The sequence below is a fragment of the Anas platyrhynchos genome, chromosome W (assembly GCF_047663525.1).
Source record: "Anas platyrhynchos isolate ZD024472 breed Pekin duck chromosome W, IASCAAS_PekinDuck_T2T, whole genome shotgun sequence".
In the NCBI taxonomy this organism is placed as follows: Eukaryota; Metazoa; Chordata; class Aves; order Anseriformes; family Anatidae; genus Anas; species Anas platyrhynchos.
This window is the reverse complement of record NC_092620.1, coordinates 11,586,296-11,601,750: the sequence shown is the minus strand read 5'-3', so window position 1 is coordinate 11,601,750 and position 15,455 is coordinate 11,586,296. Positions and strand designations below refer to the sequence as shown.

At 40.4% G+C, this 15,455-nt stretch overlaps 1 protein-coding gene across 13 annotated transcripts in view; it reads left to right on the top strand.

The window, feature by feature from the left end:
• The window catches only part of LOC101797743 (kinesin-like protein KIF2A), a 171,616-nt gene that overhangs the window by 91,128 nt on the left and 65,033 nt on the right, over window positions 1-15,455 (top strand). For all 13 annotated transcript variants that reach the window (XR_011805633.1, XR_011805634.1, XM_072030608.1 and 10 more), the window contains 7 exons: window positions 3,297-3,392; window positions 3,874-3,928; window positions 9,381-9,543; window positions 13,528-13,618; window positions 13,750-13,813; window positions 14,206-14,297; window positions 14,537-14,679. Coding sequence is in view for 11 of the 13 variants with exons in the window: in XM_072030608.1 (XP_071886709.1) it covers window positions 3,297-3,392; window positions 3,874-3,928; window positions 9,381-9,543; window positions 13,528-13,618; window positions 13,750-13,813; window positions 14,206-14,297; window positions 14,537-14,679 (704 nt within the window). In the remaining 2 variants the exon portion in view is untranslated. The remainder of the gene's footprint in view (window positions 1-3,296; window positions 3,393-3,873; window positions 3,929-9,380; window positions 9,544-13,527; window positions 13,619-13,749; window positions 13,814-14,205; window positions 14,298-14,536; window positions 14,680-15,455) is intronic.

Sequence of the window (15,455 nt, the reverse complement as noted above, 5' to 3'; positions counted from 1 at the left end):
AAATACTGATTAGCAGGGTGCAGTGTTTTTACCCTGCTGGGCAGCTGAATTCCACCACAACCACTCTCATACTCCCCCTTCTCAAAGGGAAAGGGGGAGAAAATATGATGAAAAGGGCTCAAAGGTTGAGAGAAGGACAGGGATATCACCCACCAATTATCATCATGGGCAAAACAGACTCGGCATAGGGAGATTAATGTAATTTATTGCCTATCACTAGCTGACTAGAACACTGAGAAACTAAAAGCAAACTTAAAAAAAAACAACACACAACCATCCATCCTCTTCTACGTCCTCCCCCCAAGCAGCTCAGGGGAACGGGCAATGGGGATTATGGTCAGTCCATAACACTTTATCTGAGACCCTTCTTCATGGTCACTCTCTTCCCCTGCTCCAATGTGGGGGTCCCTCCCATGGGATGCAGCCCTTCCTGAACTGATCCTACATGGGCTTCCCATGGGCAGCAGCTCTTCAAGAACTGCTCCAAATATGTGTCTGTACCACAGGGACCAACTTTTAGGAACAAACTGCTCCAACATGGGTCCCCCACAGGCAGTAGTTCCCAACAGCTCACCTACTCCTTCATGGGCTCCTCTCCACAGGCTGGAGCCTGCTCCTGCAGGGGGTCTCTATGGGCTACAGCCTCCTTCAGGCCAGATCCACCTGCTCCACCATGGTTGCAACATGGAAGTCTGCTCTGCCATGGTACACCACGGGCTGCAGGGGGAACAAACTGCTCCACGGGCCACAGAGGTACCTGGAGCACCTCCTCCCCCTACTTTCTGTGCTGACCTTGGTGTCTGCAGGGCTGTTTCTCACTCCTCACTCTCCCAGCTGCTGTTGCATTGCATTTTTTTTTTCCCTTTTTAAAATATGCTCTCACAGAGGCTCTCACAAACACCGTTGTCCATTGGCTCGGGTTGTCCTGAAATGGTGTAAAAATTCTCAGGAAAGACATTTGAGTTATTCTGCAGTTTGCCCAGTTCTGGCTTAGCAAGGCTTAGGGAGGCTCCATGCGTGAGCTCTTACATCTCTTTTCACCAAGGTACTTGTGGTTTCAGATTTACGGACGGGAGGGCTTGTGAGCTTGGATGTAGCATATTTGGATTGCTTCTGCTTTTAGGGGCATCTGGGAGTACTAGAAAAGTTTCCAATGGATTCAAGTCACCATAGGAGTTAACTTAGGACCAGTAGTAGGATCAGCCTCCTTTAACCAATTCAAATCCCTTTAGAGCAGCTGGAGTACCTGCACTGTGCTCTCCAGCATTTTGTATCTGTATAATAGTCTATCCATTTGTTTGTTGGACTGCCTTATGTCAGATTAAGAAGCATTGACTGTAATGTATTGTCCTGGTTTTGGCTAGGATAGAGTTAATTTTCCTCCTAGTAGCTGGTAGGGTGCTGCGTTTGGCATTTAGGATGAGAATGTTGATATCACGCTGATGTTTTAACTGTTGCAGAGCAGTGCTTACACTAAGCCAAGGACTTTTCAGCTTCTCACCCTGTCCTGCCAGAGGGCAGGCTGGGGGTGCAGCAGGAGCTGGGAGGGGACAGAACCAGGAGAGCTGACCCAAAATGGCCAAGGGGGTACTCCATACCATCTGACGTCATACTGAACAATTAATATGGGATGGCTGGCTGGGGTGGGGGGAGCAGCTGCTCAGGGATAGGCTGGGCATCAGTCAGCAGGTGCTGAGCAATTGCATTGTGCATCACTTCTTTTGTACACATTATTATTAGTAGTACTATTATCATTATTAAGTAGTACTATTATCATTATTATTATTTTCCTTTATTTTCTGACCTAATAAACTGTCTTTCTCTCAACCCACAGGCTTTCATTTCTTTCTGATTCTCTTTCCCCATCCCAGAGAGGGAAGGGGGAGGGGGAGCGAAGGGCTGTGCGGTGCTTAGCTGCCAGCCGAGTTAAACCAAAACATGCACTGTTGTTGTGCATTTGTTTGGTAGTGCTTCTTTTGTGTGAAGATTCTGACAAAAGGTGGGAGTCATTTCTCTTCCTTACAAGTAGATGTGTAGTGAGTCCTTGTGGTGGTTTTGCTCGGGTGGACAGCCGTGTTCCACCATGGCCACTCTCTCACTTTCCCTCCTCAAAGTGGAAGGGGGAGAAAACACAATGCAAAGGGCTCAAGGGTTGAGATAAGGATGGGAAGATCGCTCAACCATTCTTGTGATGGGCAAAACAGACTCAAAGTAGGGAGATAGTAAGATTTATTGCCTATTAATAACAAGCTAGAGAAGTGAGAAACAAAGGAAAGAAACCAAAAACACCTTCCCCCCATCCACCCTCTTCCACTTCCTCCCCCCAAGTGGCGCAGGGGAACAGGGGAATGGGGGTTGTAGTCAATCTATAGCACTTCATCTCCGCTGCTCCTTCTTGGTCACTCTCTTCCCCTGCTCCAACGTGGGGACCCTCCCACGGGACACACTCCTTCCTGAACTGATCCTGCATGGGCTTCCCAAAGGCAGCGGCTCTTCAAGAACTGCTCCAGATATGGGTCTGTACCAAGGGGTCCATCTGTCTGGAGCACACTGCTCCAGTCCAGGTACTCCACAGGCAGCAGCTCCTGCCAGGTTACCTGCTCCTGCGTGGTCTCCTCTCCATGGGCTACAGGTCTGGCTAAAGGTCTGGCCTGGAATCTGCTCCAGCAGGGGTCCTCCACAGGCCACAGCCTCCTTCAGTGCAGGCTGCACAGGCTGCAGCTTGGAACCCTGCTCCACCTTGGTACACCATAGGCTGCAGGGGGACAACCTGTTCCACCATGGTCCTCACCACAGGCTGCAAGGGAACTTCTGCTCCGGCGCTTGGAGCACCTCTCCCCCTCCTTCTTCACTGACCTTGGCACTTGCAAGGCTGTTTCTCACTCCTCTCTCTCTCCCAGCTGCTGTTCCCCAGCAGTTTTTTTTTCCTTGTCTTAAATATGCTCTCACAGAGGCACGAACATCGCTTATTGGCCTGGCTCTGGCCAGCGACGGGGCCCTTATCTAACATGGTGCAGCTTCTGGATTCTTCTCACAGAAGCCAGCCCTATGGCGCCCCCGTTACCTAAACCTTGCCACGTAAACCCACTACAGTCCTGAATTCAAAATTATTTTCTATTATATGGCAACCAAAAATTTTAAAGTTATATAATTGCTTTCATTTATGATCAGTAGATTACCTTCATCAGAACATCAGTTAATGTATATTTTATTTTTCTTTTAAGTAAATTTAGAAGGCATTGAAATTAGTCCATTTCATGTAAAAATGTAAGAAATTTTGTTGTTTACCTCCCTAGGATGTTGATGCTACAAACCCAAATTATGAAATTATGTGTATGATAAGAGATTTCAGGGGAAGTTTGGATTATAGACCACTGACAACTGCTGATCCTGTAAGTACCCCAGGCTATGTGGAAATTCTGTGTCTGTATGTTTTTCTGTGTTTTTTTTTTTTTTTTTCAGTGTATGAATATACTTCTGCCTGTAAACATAAAAAATAAGTAACTTAGTGTATATTAGTATTCTTTATAGCATGGGTTTATTTTTTCAGAATCCTTAAGTGATGTTATCAGACCATTTCAATGGTGTATCCACCCTGTTACAGCTTGGTTTGCTTACTGTGTTGCAAGATGTACCATGTACTCTACAGGATCAGATCATTATCTACAGGGAATTTGGTTATTCTTAATGTATGGTTCTCCCTTTCAGTTTCTTGGTTATTGTGCAAACATGGTGGGCTTTTGTACATTCAGATGACTCCTGAATTGGAAATTTCTTAATTTAAATGATTAGTTAATTAATTAAAAAACAGAGGTAAAATATCCTGCAACTGGAACTGAGGTATAGTTCACTGAAAGATTCTTTCTTTTATAGATTGATGAGCACAGGATATGTGTTTGTGTACGAAAACGACCACTCAATAAAAAAGGTATGACTGCTTAAGATTTTCCAGAATTCTTTCTCTGAAAAGCTGCTTCTGATAGCAATATTATTTGTATTGACGAGGTCTAGAATTACTAATCAATGATGAAACTCTGTTATACTAGACAATATGTATGAGGGACACATATAATTCATAGATTTATCATAACCTGGATGAAGACAGGGAGAAAAGTAGTTTAACTGTCACTATTAGGATCATCATTCATTTAAACTGTCTTTTAAGTAAACTCCTGATCGGTGAGCTACCCAATGAAAGCTTTTCTACACATTTTTTTATACATGTATTTTTTTATATATTTTCAAGCGGTCTTGAATCAGATGTTAAGGGAAAAGTTCAGGTGGTGCCTAAATGTTGTTGTCCTGTGAGATGTTAGGTACCCAAGGGTATTCAAGACATCCTATGGCTAGTGGATTACAGACAAACTGGAGACTTGCATCTCCTGGAACTGCAGCTCAGGACTGGGCTAAATACCCTAGAGCATATGAAATGGCACTAAACACCTCTTTTTAGGTACTGGAATATGTTGTAGATGTTGTAGAACTCGAGGCTGGGAATGACAAGGTCGAGTCCCTTTGGGTTAGGATCGGCAGGGACAACAAGGCTAGCGTCCTGGTCGGGGTCTGTTATAGACCGCCGAACCAGGATGAGGAGACGGATGAGGAGTTCTACAGGCAGCTGACAGAAGTTGCGAAATCTTCAGCGCTTGTTCTCGTGGGGGGCTTCAGCTTCCCTGACATATCCTGGAAGCACAACACAGCCCAGAGAAAGTAGTCTAGGAGGTTTCTGGAGAGCGTGGAAGATAGCTTCCTGATGCAGCTGGTTAGTGAGCCTACCAGGGGAGGCGCCCCGCTAGACCTTCTCTTCACAAACAGAGAAAGACTGGTGGAGGATGTGGTGGTCGGAAACTATCTTGGGCAGAGTGACCATGAAATGGTGGAGTTCTCTATTCTTGGCGAGGCCAGGAAGGGGACCAGTAAAACTGCTGTATTGAACTTCCGGAGGGCTGACTTTGTGCTGCTGAGGACACTGGTTGGTAGAGTCCCTTGGGAGGCAGTTCTGAAGGGCAGAGGAGTCCAGGAAGGCTGGGCGCTCTTCAAGAGGGAAATCTTAATGGCGCAGGAGCGGTCCGTCCCCACGTGCCCAAAGACGAGCTGGCGGGGAAGAAGACCGGCATGGCTCAACAGAGAATTGTGGCTGGAGATAAGGAGAAAAAAGAGGGTTTATAATCTTTGGAAAAGTGGGCAGGCCACTAGGGAGGACTATAAGGATGTTGCGAGGCTGTGCAGGGACAAAATTAGGAAGGCCAAAGCTCATCTGGAGCTCAATCTGGCTACTGCCATTAAAGATAACAAAAAATGTTTTTATAAATACATCAACACAAAAAGGAGGACTAAGGAGAATCTCCATCCTTTACTGGATGCGGGGGGAAACTTAGTTACAAGAGATGAGGAAAAGGCGGAGGTGCTTAATGCCTTCTTTGCCTCAGTCTTTAGCGGCAATACCGGTTGTTCTCTGGATACCCAGTACCCTGAGCTGGCGGAAGGGGATGGGGAGCAGGAGGTGGCCCTCACTATCCACGAAGAACTGTTTGGCGACCTGCTACGGCACTTGGATGTGCACAAGTCAATGGGGCCGGATGGGATCCACCCAAGGGTACTGAGAGAACTGGCAGAGGAGCAGGCCAAGACACTATCCATCATTTATCAGCAGTCCTGGCTATCGGGGGAGGTCCCAGTTGACTGGCGGCTAGCAAACGTGACGCCCATTTACAAGAAGGGCCGGAGGGCAGACCCGGGAAACTACAGGCCGGTCAGTTTGACCTCAGTACCAGGGAAGCTCATGGAGCAGATGCTCTTGAGAGTCATCACGCAGCACTTGCAGGGCAAGCAGGCGATCAGGCCCAGTCATCATGGGTTTATGTAAGGCAGGTCCTTCTTGACGAACCTGATCTCCTTCTATGACAAAGTGACACGCTGGGTGGACGAGGGAAAGGCTGTGGATGTGGTCTACCTTGACTTCAGCAAGGCTTTTGACACCGTCTCCCACAGCATTCTCCTCAAGAAACTGGCTTGGACTGGCGCACGCTTCATTGGGTTGGAAACTGGCTGGATAGCCGGGCCCAAAGAGTCGTGGTAAATGGAGTCAAGTCCAGTTGGAGGCCGGTCACTAGTGGCGTTCCCCAGGGCTCGGTGCTGGGGCCGGTCCTCTTTAATATCTTCATCAATGATCTGGACGAGGGCATTGAGTGCACCCTAAGCAAGTTTGCAGATGACACCAATCTAGGTGCGTGTGTCGATCTGCTCAAGGGTAGGAAGGCTCTGCAGGAGGATCTGGATAGGCTGGACCGATGGGCTGAGGTCAACTGCATGAAGTTCAACAAGGCCAAGTGCAGGGTCCTGCACCTGGGGCGCAATAACCCCAGGCAGAGCTACAGACTGTGAGAGGAGTGGTTGGAGAGCTGCCAGGCAGAGAAGGACCTGGGAGTGATGGTTGATAGTCGGCTGAATATGAGCCAGCAGTGTGCTCAGGTGGCCAAGAAGGCCAACAGCATCCTGGCTTGTATCAGAAACAGTGTGACCAGCAGGGCTAGGGAGGTGATCGTCCCCCTGTACTCGGCTCTGGTGAGGCCGCACCTCGAGTACTGTGTTCACTTTTGGGCCCCTCGCTACAAGAAGGACATGGAGGTGCTTGAGTGGGTCCAGAGAAGGGTGACGAAGCTGGTGAGGGGCCTGGAGAACAAGTCCTACGAGGAGCGGCTGAAGGAGCTGGGCTTGTTCAGCCTGGAGAAAAGGAGGCTCAGGGGCGACCTTATTGCTCTTTACAGATCCCTTAAAGGAGGCTGTAGAGAGGTGGGTGTTGGCCTGTTCTCCCACGTGCCTGGTGACAGGACGAGGGGGAATGGGCTAAAGTTGCGCCAGGGGCGTTTTAGGTTGGATGTTAGGAAGAACTTCTTTACCGAAAGGGTTGTTAGACATTGGAACAGGCTGCCCAGGGAAGTGGTGGAGTCACCATCCCTGGAAGTCTTTTTTTTTTTTCTGGAGCAAGCATATCCAGCGGGATACGGGAGAATTGTATAGGAAAGGGAAAACATATGTTGATGTCAGTATATTGTTAGGTTTCTTTTCTGTTACTTTGCTTTCCTTCCATGTTGCTGCTGCTTCTACATTATTTTTTACTTTTTTTTTTTTTTTAGTTTCCCGTATTTTTTCTTTTATTCATTTGAAAGGAATGCATAATCTCAAAAACTGGTTACCTGGAACTATTTTGCACAACTTGTGTAATAAGGTCATTCAACACACAAATCTGGTAGCAGTTCAATTTCTGTTTTAGCATTGGAAGTTATCTGTAATAAAATATGACTTAGAAATCTGATACATTTGGGGAAGAACATTACCTTCTACCTGCACAGAAGATGGACAAAGTGAAATTATAGTAAATGAGAGCAAGATGTCATTAAGCATAAGTTGGAATACAGAAGTGAGATATGATTCTATGCAAGTTGCATACCTTGGGTATTAGTGGTTAGGAGCTATTAAGAAAATATTTCTGAGGCGTTTGTAGGAAGATGAGCGTGTGAGTAAAAATGAGGTTGGCACTAAAATTATTTTTTATTTTTAAAAATAAGATATAATAAAAAGGTATTAATGAAATAATCTGTGCTGGGGAGGAACTGTGAAGATAATCCATTACCCCCACGATACAATTTTCTGAAAACGTACTTTATTTCTGAGACTTCATAAGAAGCAGTATGCCACATTTTAAAGTTGAAGAGTATGAAAGAATCAGAGATATTAGTATGTAACCCTCCGAAGGGGGGGGGAGGGGGTTGTTTCCTTTATTATTGCAATAATAACACATCAAAATGTTACCTTTCCTTCTTCATGTTCTGTATTTTGAAATTCTGTAAGGTGTTCAAATCGTTTAATAGAAATCAAGTGTAGAAATCAATTTCTGTCAGTCTCATGCACATGCAAAATCATCACCAAAGACTTCAGGTGTTCTCAGCACCAATCATTTTGTGGATTGACTTTGCAGGAAGTAGGGCTTCAGACTGATATTTTAAGATTTTATTTCAGTGGCATATATTTAGAATTGGGAAATGTATGGTGGGTTTCTGAAACACTACTCCAAATTTTCATCAGCAAGTAATACAGGTTGTAATAACAAATAGCTGGGAGTTATAACAAATAGCAGGTAAATGTCTTATTCCAAACAATTTTTTAAGAAATATCAGCTTTTGACTGCTTTAACTAAAAAGCTTTTTCTGTAAATAAGTTACTTTCTTTCATATATTCCTTTTCACCACTGTTCTTTATTTCTTCTCTGTGATTATTGCAGAATAATTGCATTTCATTTTATTGCAGTGCAGTTGAAATTTTGATTATATTGTGACTTGAATGCATACTGGTGTTAGTGTGTAACATCATACAATGGTAACCATTGTTCTGTTTGATCAGTATGTTAACTGATGAAAAGATTTCTGATTGTATAAAGGTACATCTAATTCTTGAACTGCATGGCTTAAGAAATTTTGCATATAAATTCAAGTAGGACACATTAGTGATCTTGACTGTACACACAAAGGATCTTTATTTTTGTGCATATCATGGATCTCCGGGTTCTCTGTATTTTGCTAACTCATATCTCCTACAAGTAGCTATAAATTGTAGTGCTGTTTAGTAATTATAACCTGGGAACTCTCAACTGAAATCACTTCTAGATGGCTTTTGTTCTTTCCCAGTGATAGGGAGCATCATTAGCATTTTCAACTTTTTCTGCTTACAAGATTATTTTAAGAAAGGATTTTACTCTATAGAAATTCTATATTAAAGACGTGCACATTAGATTCCAGAAGGAATATACAAATGGAAATCTCCATGTAGAATGAAAGCAGTATTTTCCTTTTTGGAAACTGTGATAGTATTATTATAACTTTAGGATTTAAGGAAAATAAAAAGATAAAATTTTAAAATAAAGAGAATTATTCTAAGGATGTTAATTTCTTTGTTTTTTAAGTTGGACAGTCCAAGTGGTAGTAGACTACAGCGTCCAGTTTCTCCAGTAGAGAAGTTATTTATAATAACTCACAGGATATGGCAGTAATCTATAAAAGAGTTCATAAGCCCCAGGAAAAGAAATCCATGGAAAGTGTAATTATAGAATACATAACAAGCTAAAATAAATGATCTTTGGTTTTCTAATCAACTTTGTAACATCTTTCTTTAATTTCTAGCTGTTGGTAGAATAGGATGATTAGACTTCCAAAATGAAATCTGTTACTTAGTAGATTATTAACTAGGTATCAGAAGCCCAAGTTCATTGCACTGTTGTTACTTGGAGGAGCTGTGTTATCTGAGATGTTATAGGAGTGTAAACAATGAAAAAAAAAAAAAAAAGATGTGTGTCTAGATAAATATATATTTCACTTATTTTGTAGAAACTTTAACGAAAGACCTTGATGTAATAACAATTCCTAGTAAAGATGTTGTGATGGTACATGAGCCAAAACAAAAGGTGGATTTAACAAGGTACCTAGAAAACCAAACTTTTCGTTTTGATTATGCCTTTGATGACACGGCTCCTAATGAAATGGTTTACAGGTATGTGTATATGCTTTTTTTTTTTTTTGGAAAATCTTTTTTCTCATTTATCTCCCATGTCAGTAACTGTGGGCTTCCCTTGGTCGTAGACTTGACCCCTATTTTCTGTTTTCAGATATATATATTGCTACCTCCATTCTTTTGTCTGTATACTTATAGTTTAACTGTTTATCCTGAATTTTTAATCTGCAATGTCATCTCCATCTCTGTTGAACTCAGTCCTGCTCTCAGTCCTTCTCTAAGCCATGCCATGCCAGACTCATGTGTATTGCCTGCCTTCTCAGACTGAATATTTGGAAAACTATATTGCCACTCCATCTGCCACAGCATTATTTTCTTATTGATTAATATGTATGCAGCACATGGGGCATGCTTTTGGTCTTCAGGAAACTTGAATATCCAAATAGATTGCAGTTTGGATATAAAACAATTAACTGATGGAAATAAATCAAAAAAAGGTTGGAGAAAAGTACCAACAAACAAGAGCAACATTTTTCATATTGCTAAGATTCCTGAGCTAATTTGTCTGTTGCAAGAAATCTAGCTCATGTAACATGGACCTACATGGGAGCTAATTAATCTTGCTCAAAGTGCTGTAGCTTTCTGATTTTAAAAGTAACATCAACAAAGACACACAGCCCCAAGATATTTGGATCTCCTTTTTTTTCCTTTATTCTTTTATTTCCACGGTTAACACAGAATAATGCACACAGCACTTTGAAAAACTTATTCAGAAGTAACTGTCTTGTACCAGTCACTAAATGGATTAGATAAAATAGCAAGCAAGGTCAGACAGCATGGTAGGTCATAATTTTGGAATGCAGTGTAAATATAGTGAAACTTTTTGCAAGGAATATTGATATTAGAAAGGAATTTGATGAAAATAACTTTCCTTATGCTTTGAAAATGCTTCCCATAACCTTAAGGAGTAGTAAAAGAAATATTTTAATTCTTGTTTTTAATCCAAAAGCTAAGAAGTGAAAGTTGGCATTGTAGCCTGATTGATGCTGGATGCTAACGTGCTGTTGGTAGATAAGAGAAAATACAAAGTAAAAGATTTGTTAAAAGGCCTTGAAAATGAAAATTTGTGTCTTATGCTTGATATAATTAGAATGAGAGCAAAAGGCAAATCAGTTTAGTCATTGAATCACAGAATGGGTGGGAGTGAAAGGGACCTCTGAAGATCATCTAGTCCAACCCCCCTAGCAGGATCACCTAGAGCACGTTGCGCAGGATGGCATCCAGGCAGGTTTTGAATATCTCCAGAGAAGGAGACTCCACAACCTCTCTGGGCAATCTGTTCCAGTGCTCTGTCACCCTCACGGTAAAGAAGTGCCTTCTCCTATTCATCTGGAACCTCCTGTGCTTCAGTTTGTGCCCGTTGCCTCGTCCCGTCACTGGGCACAACTGAAAAGGCTCCATCCTCTTGACAGCCTCCCCTCAGATATTTATATACATTAATGAGGTCTCCCCTCAGTCTTTTCTTTTCCAGGCTAAACAGGCCCAGTTCTCTCAGCCTGTCCCTGAATGACAGGTGCTCCAGTCCTCTAATCATCTTCATAGCCCTCCTCTGGACTCGCTCCAGTAGTTCTATGTCCCTCTTGTTCTGGGGCACCCAGAACTGGACACAATACTCCAGACATGGCCTCACCAGGGCTGAGTAGAGGGGGAGGATCACCTCCCTTGACCTGCTGGCAACACTCTTCTGAATGCAGCCCAGGATATCGTTGGCCTCCTTGGCCACAAGGGCACGTTGCCGACTCATGGTCAGCCTGATGTCCACCAGGACTCCCAGGACTCTCTCTGCAGAGCTGCTCTCCAGCAGTCTGTTAGTTTAAGAGACTTTCATTAGCGTAAACTGCAGTAAAGATATGCCCTTGGAGATTTCTCTCTAATGTTTGTCTGTTGGCAGCATCTTTTCTTTCTTTATACAGAAGAGCTGTGGGAGAGCCATCTACCTGGTAATGTGTGCCTCTTGCAATAGATTTCCTCCTGCCTAACAACCAGTTCTTTAATCTCCATCCTTCCTGTTATTCCTCATTTATCTTTGTGAGCATATCATTTAATCGTGAAAGGTATTTTTGGCATACAACATTACCATATTTTTGTATTCATTTTCTTCTGGATGATTTTTATTAGTTACATAATAAATTAATGGTAATACAAGAAAATATTAAAAGATGATTGTATTCATACTGAAATAGTAAGTCTCTGGCCTATGTAGTAGTACAGGCTTTTTTTCCTCCCTCAGATGGTACAATATTGATTATTATTTGAAAGATAGTTTGTTTCAAGTTCTCCTTTAATAACAGAATTGAGAGCAAGAATAGGTATCATACTGGACTCTCTAGCGGGGAAAAAAATCAATTTTTCTTCAGTAAGATAAAATTACTTGCTATATTTCTATACAGAAATACATTTTTCAGTTTGTCTTGGAGAAATCTGCTATTCTTTTTTTTAGTATTTTTATTTTGCCTAAGTTGCTTTTTAAGTATTTTTGAGTCCTTGAACCACAAATCTGAGTTACAAGTTTTCTTTAATATTAAAAAAAAAAATCATGCTAGTTTGCATGGGTATGCATTTTGAATATTTAAAGGAGAAAAAGAGTTTAAATTTTTGGAAGATCAAGATTGCAAACAATGGTTGCAGTAGAAGGAAATTTAGACTGTTTCAGGCTTGGTACCATTTGGAGTTGTATAATGCTTTATGAAAAATTGTCTGGATAATATCTTTTAAAATAAGGCAAAATACAATCATAAGTCCCTTTTTTTATAAATCACAGTAAATTATTTCAAACTCAACTAAACAGAGATAATGGAGTATGCTTATTAGGTGGATAAGTTTCTTGAAATTTATATTTCAAATATAAAAAGAACAAACAGAAATATGGGAATATCATCTTGAGGACAAAAGTATATGCTTGGAGGAAATTAAAAAAAAAAAATACTAAGGCTGATCAGGAGTCATCTGGTGCATTTCTGATAAAAAAAAAAAAAAAAAAAAAAAGATTATTCTGTTACATTTTGAATAACCCTTGGCTGCTGAACAGGTTGTTTTTTACCCATATTGTTTTTGTAAATTTTGTGTTTGTTGCAAAGTGGAATGATAGGAGCTTGTAACATCTCAGTGTTTCTATAAGCAATCATTCCTTTTTCTGTCATTAAACATATTTTATGAGTAAACACCTGGAGGAAGTTTAGAAAGAGAGACTGTTGCAGAGACTCTTACCATCATTATTTAATAGAGATAACACTCCATTAGGTTACCCTTTGATTTTTGAGATTTTCATGAAGTAACGTTGATAAGCAGCTAGAAGTAGGAGCAATAACTCTATGTGTTTTTTTAAAGTAGAAGTTAATGCTTTAAAATAGAAAAATGATACTTTGGGAAAATATTTTTGACATATCAAATAATACCTCAGGGGTCACTAGATTCTTCTATTCTGATGAGTTTGGTTATGTTTTCTTTATCCTTTTCTTAGTGTATGTATGTTCTCAAGATATTAAGAAATGCAATGTTGTTTTGGCCACCTATCTTAGAAAATTAATCTTAAAAGCTGTTTTGAAAAGGAAAAAAAAAGAAAGAAAAAAAAAAAGTAGTATTGGCAAAACCTAAATATCTATTCTACTGTCCTAGTTCTGTATCTTCTAATGTGATGTCCTTTAGGTTCTTTAGGGAACTGCAGACTCCATGTAGTAAGCTGTGCTGTGTTGCATTATTAAAACAAGTTTTTTGTTTGTTTGTTTGTTTGTTTTTGTTGTTGTTGTTAAATAAATGGGAGACACCTTGTAGCTTTTGTTTAATTGTTTAGGATATTTTAATGCCTTAGAGCTGTGTTAGCCTCTTTGGTTCAGGAATTAATTTGGAGATGTTCTTTGACCTCTCAAAGTACAGAACCAGTTTTGTCACTTATGGCCACTACCACATGGACACTATACATTTTTAAGTATTTCAGCTTTTCCATACTGTGTTTTTGCATTTAAGGTTTACAGCTCGACCATTAGTGGAGACCATATTTGAAAAGGGAATGGCCACCTGTTTTGCATATGGGCAAACAGGAAGTGGAAAAACCCATGTAAGTATTTCTTCTACACGTCAACAATACACTTAATTAAATTTTAATAAGTAACAAATATGTAAGCTACAGATTTGTGATTTTTATTGTGTATTTTTTGTGTGTTTTTTTATTTTATTTTTTTTATTTAGACTATGGGTGGTGACTTTTCAGGAAAGAACCAAGACTGTTCAAAAGGAATATATGCACTTGCAGGTGAGACTTTATTGGTCTGTTGGCTTTTTACAAATTAATTGAGGTCGATACATTTTTGACTCCCTATTGTACAGACATAAGAGTCTACGTATTTTGCATTACAGTGGAGCTTTAGTAACATAAAAAGTAGTTTCTAGATGTGTAGTCTTTACATGGTAAAGTAAATGTATATATAGATTAATTTTAAAATGTAATAAAACTGATGATTGAGTTTATCATTTGGGGTCTTCTTCATCTTCCAACGGCAGTTTAAACTTCAGTGTTTTAGACTTCTTTGACTGACCATATCTGTTATACTTGCAAATTATGAGAGATGCTGTATAATGTACTATTAATATATTAACAGGTTTATGCTAACTAGATTTCTTTTTATTTTGGAAATATATTCACAGCTCGAGATGTCTTTTTAATGCTAAAGAAGCAAAACTATAAGAAGTTAGAACTTCAAGTGTATGCAACATTTTTTGAGATTTATAGTGGTAAGGTAAGTACCAGATCTTTTTCTGAGGAAGTGTTTTTTCACAAACAAGACTGTGATCTTGTTACATAGATTTTTTTTCCTTTTTTTGTACCAAAAGCTTTATTTCAAATAATTCTTTACACTTCTCTTCCAATCATATTTTTGCATGGGATGCTTTGCATATTTTGATATGGAATTTGAAACAAGTGTCTTTTAAAACTCCTCTTTAACTGTTCTGTTCCCCCCCACCCCCACCCTCCAAGGTTTTTGACTTGTTGAACAGGAAGACAAAATTAAGAGTGTTAGAAGATGGTAAACAGCAAGTCCAGGTGGTGGGATTACAGGAACGGGAAGTCAAATGTGTTGAAGATGTTCTTAAGTTTATTGAAATAGGCAACAGCTGCAGGTATCTCCCATAGCTTCTACAAGCTTTTCATTGTAAATTAAAGAATCATAACATCTCTTGAGTTTTTTTTTGTCTCTTCATATCGATGGCTTTTTATTATGCAGTGTGCTTTCTTGATGGTGTTGGCTGCAAATAATAAATCTGCTTGCCTTTTGAATTAAGAGTTTCTCTGTCTCCTAGAGAGAAATAAGAACTGATTTTTCTACAGGATATGAACTGCATGCATTTATGTAACCACTTTACTGGATAAAATTCACATTGTTTATAATTTGGAATACTACCAGATGTTTTGTTCTAAAAAGGCCTTATACATAGTAACAGAGGTTAAGCATGAAACTTTTTTTTATTTTTCAGCTTCATTGTTTTTAAAATTAGCCTTTTGCATGGACTGCTGCCTCATCAGACAAAAATGCAATCAGCATTTTATGTGTAAGCTCTCTGATGATCTGAAATCTTTGAAAATCTCGTTATTCTTGTTTTTAATGTTTAGATGAGGCCCTGAGCAACTTGATCTAGTGGGTAGCATCCCTTCCTATGGCAGGGGGGTTGGAACTAGATGATCTATGAGGTCCCTTCCAACCCAAGCCATTCTATGATTCTATGATTAATGGGAAGGTAAAATATTATAAATCTTCCATTTATGTTTGAAGAGATGGAAACAGGTATAACTGTACTGTGTACATCAGATTATTAGGGTTATATCTCAAGTGTCCATCAATATGTTAGACACAGTCAACATATGTAAGAAGATACAGGACACTGCTCTGAAAAAAATA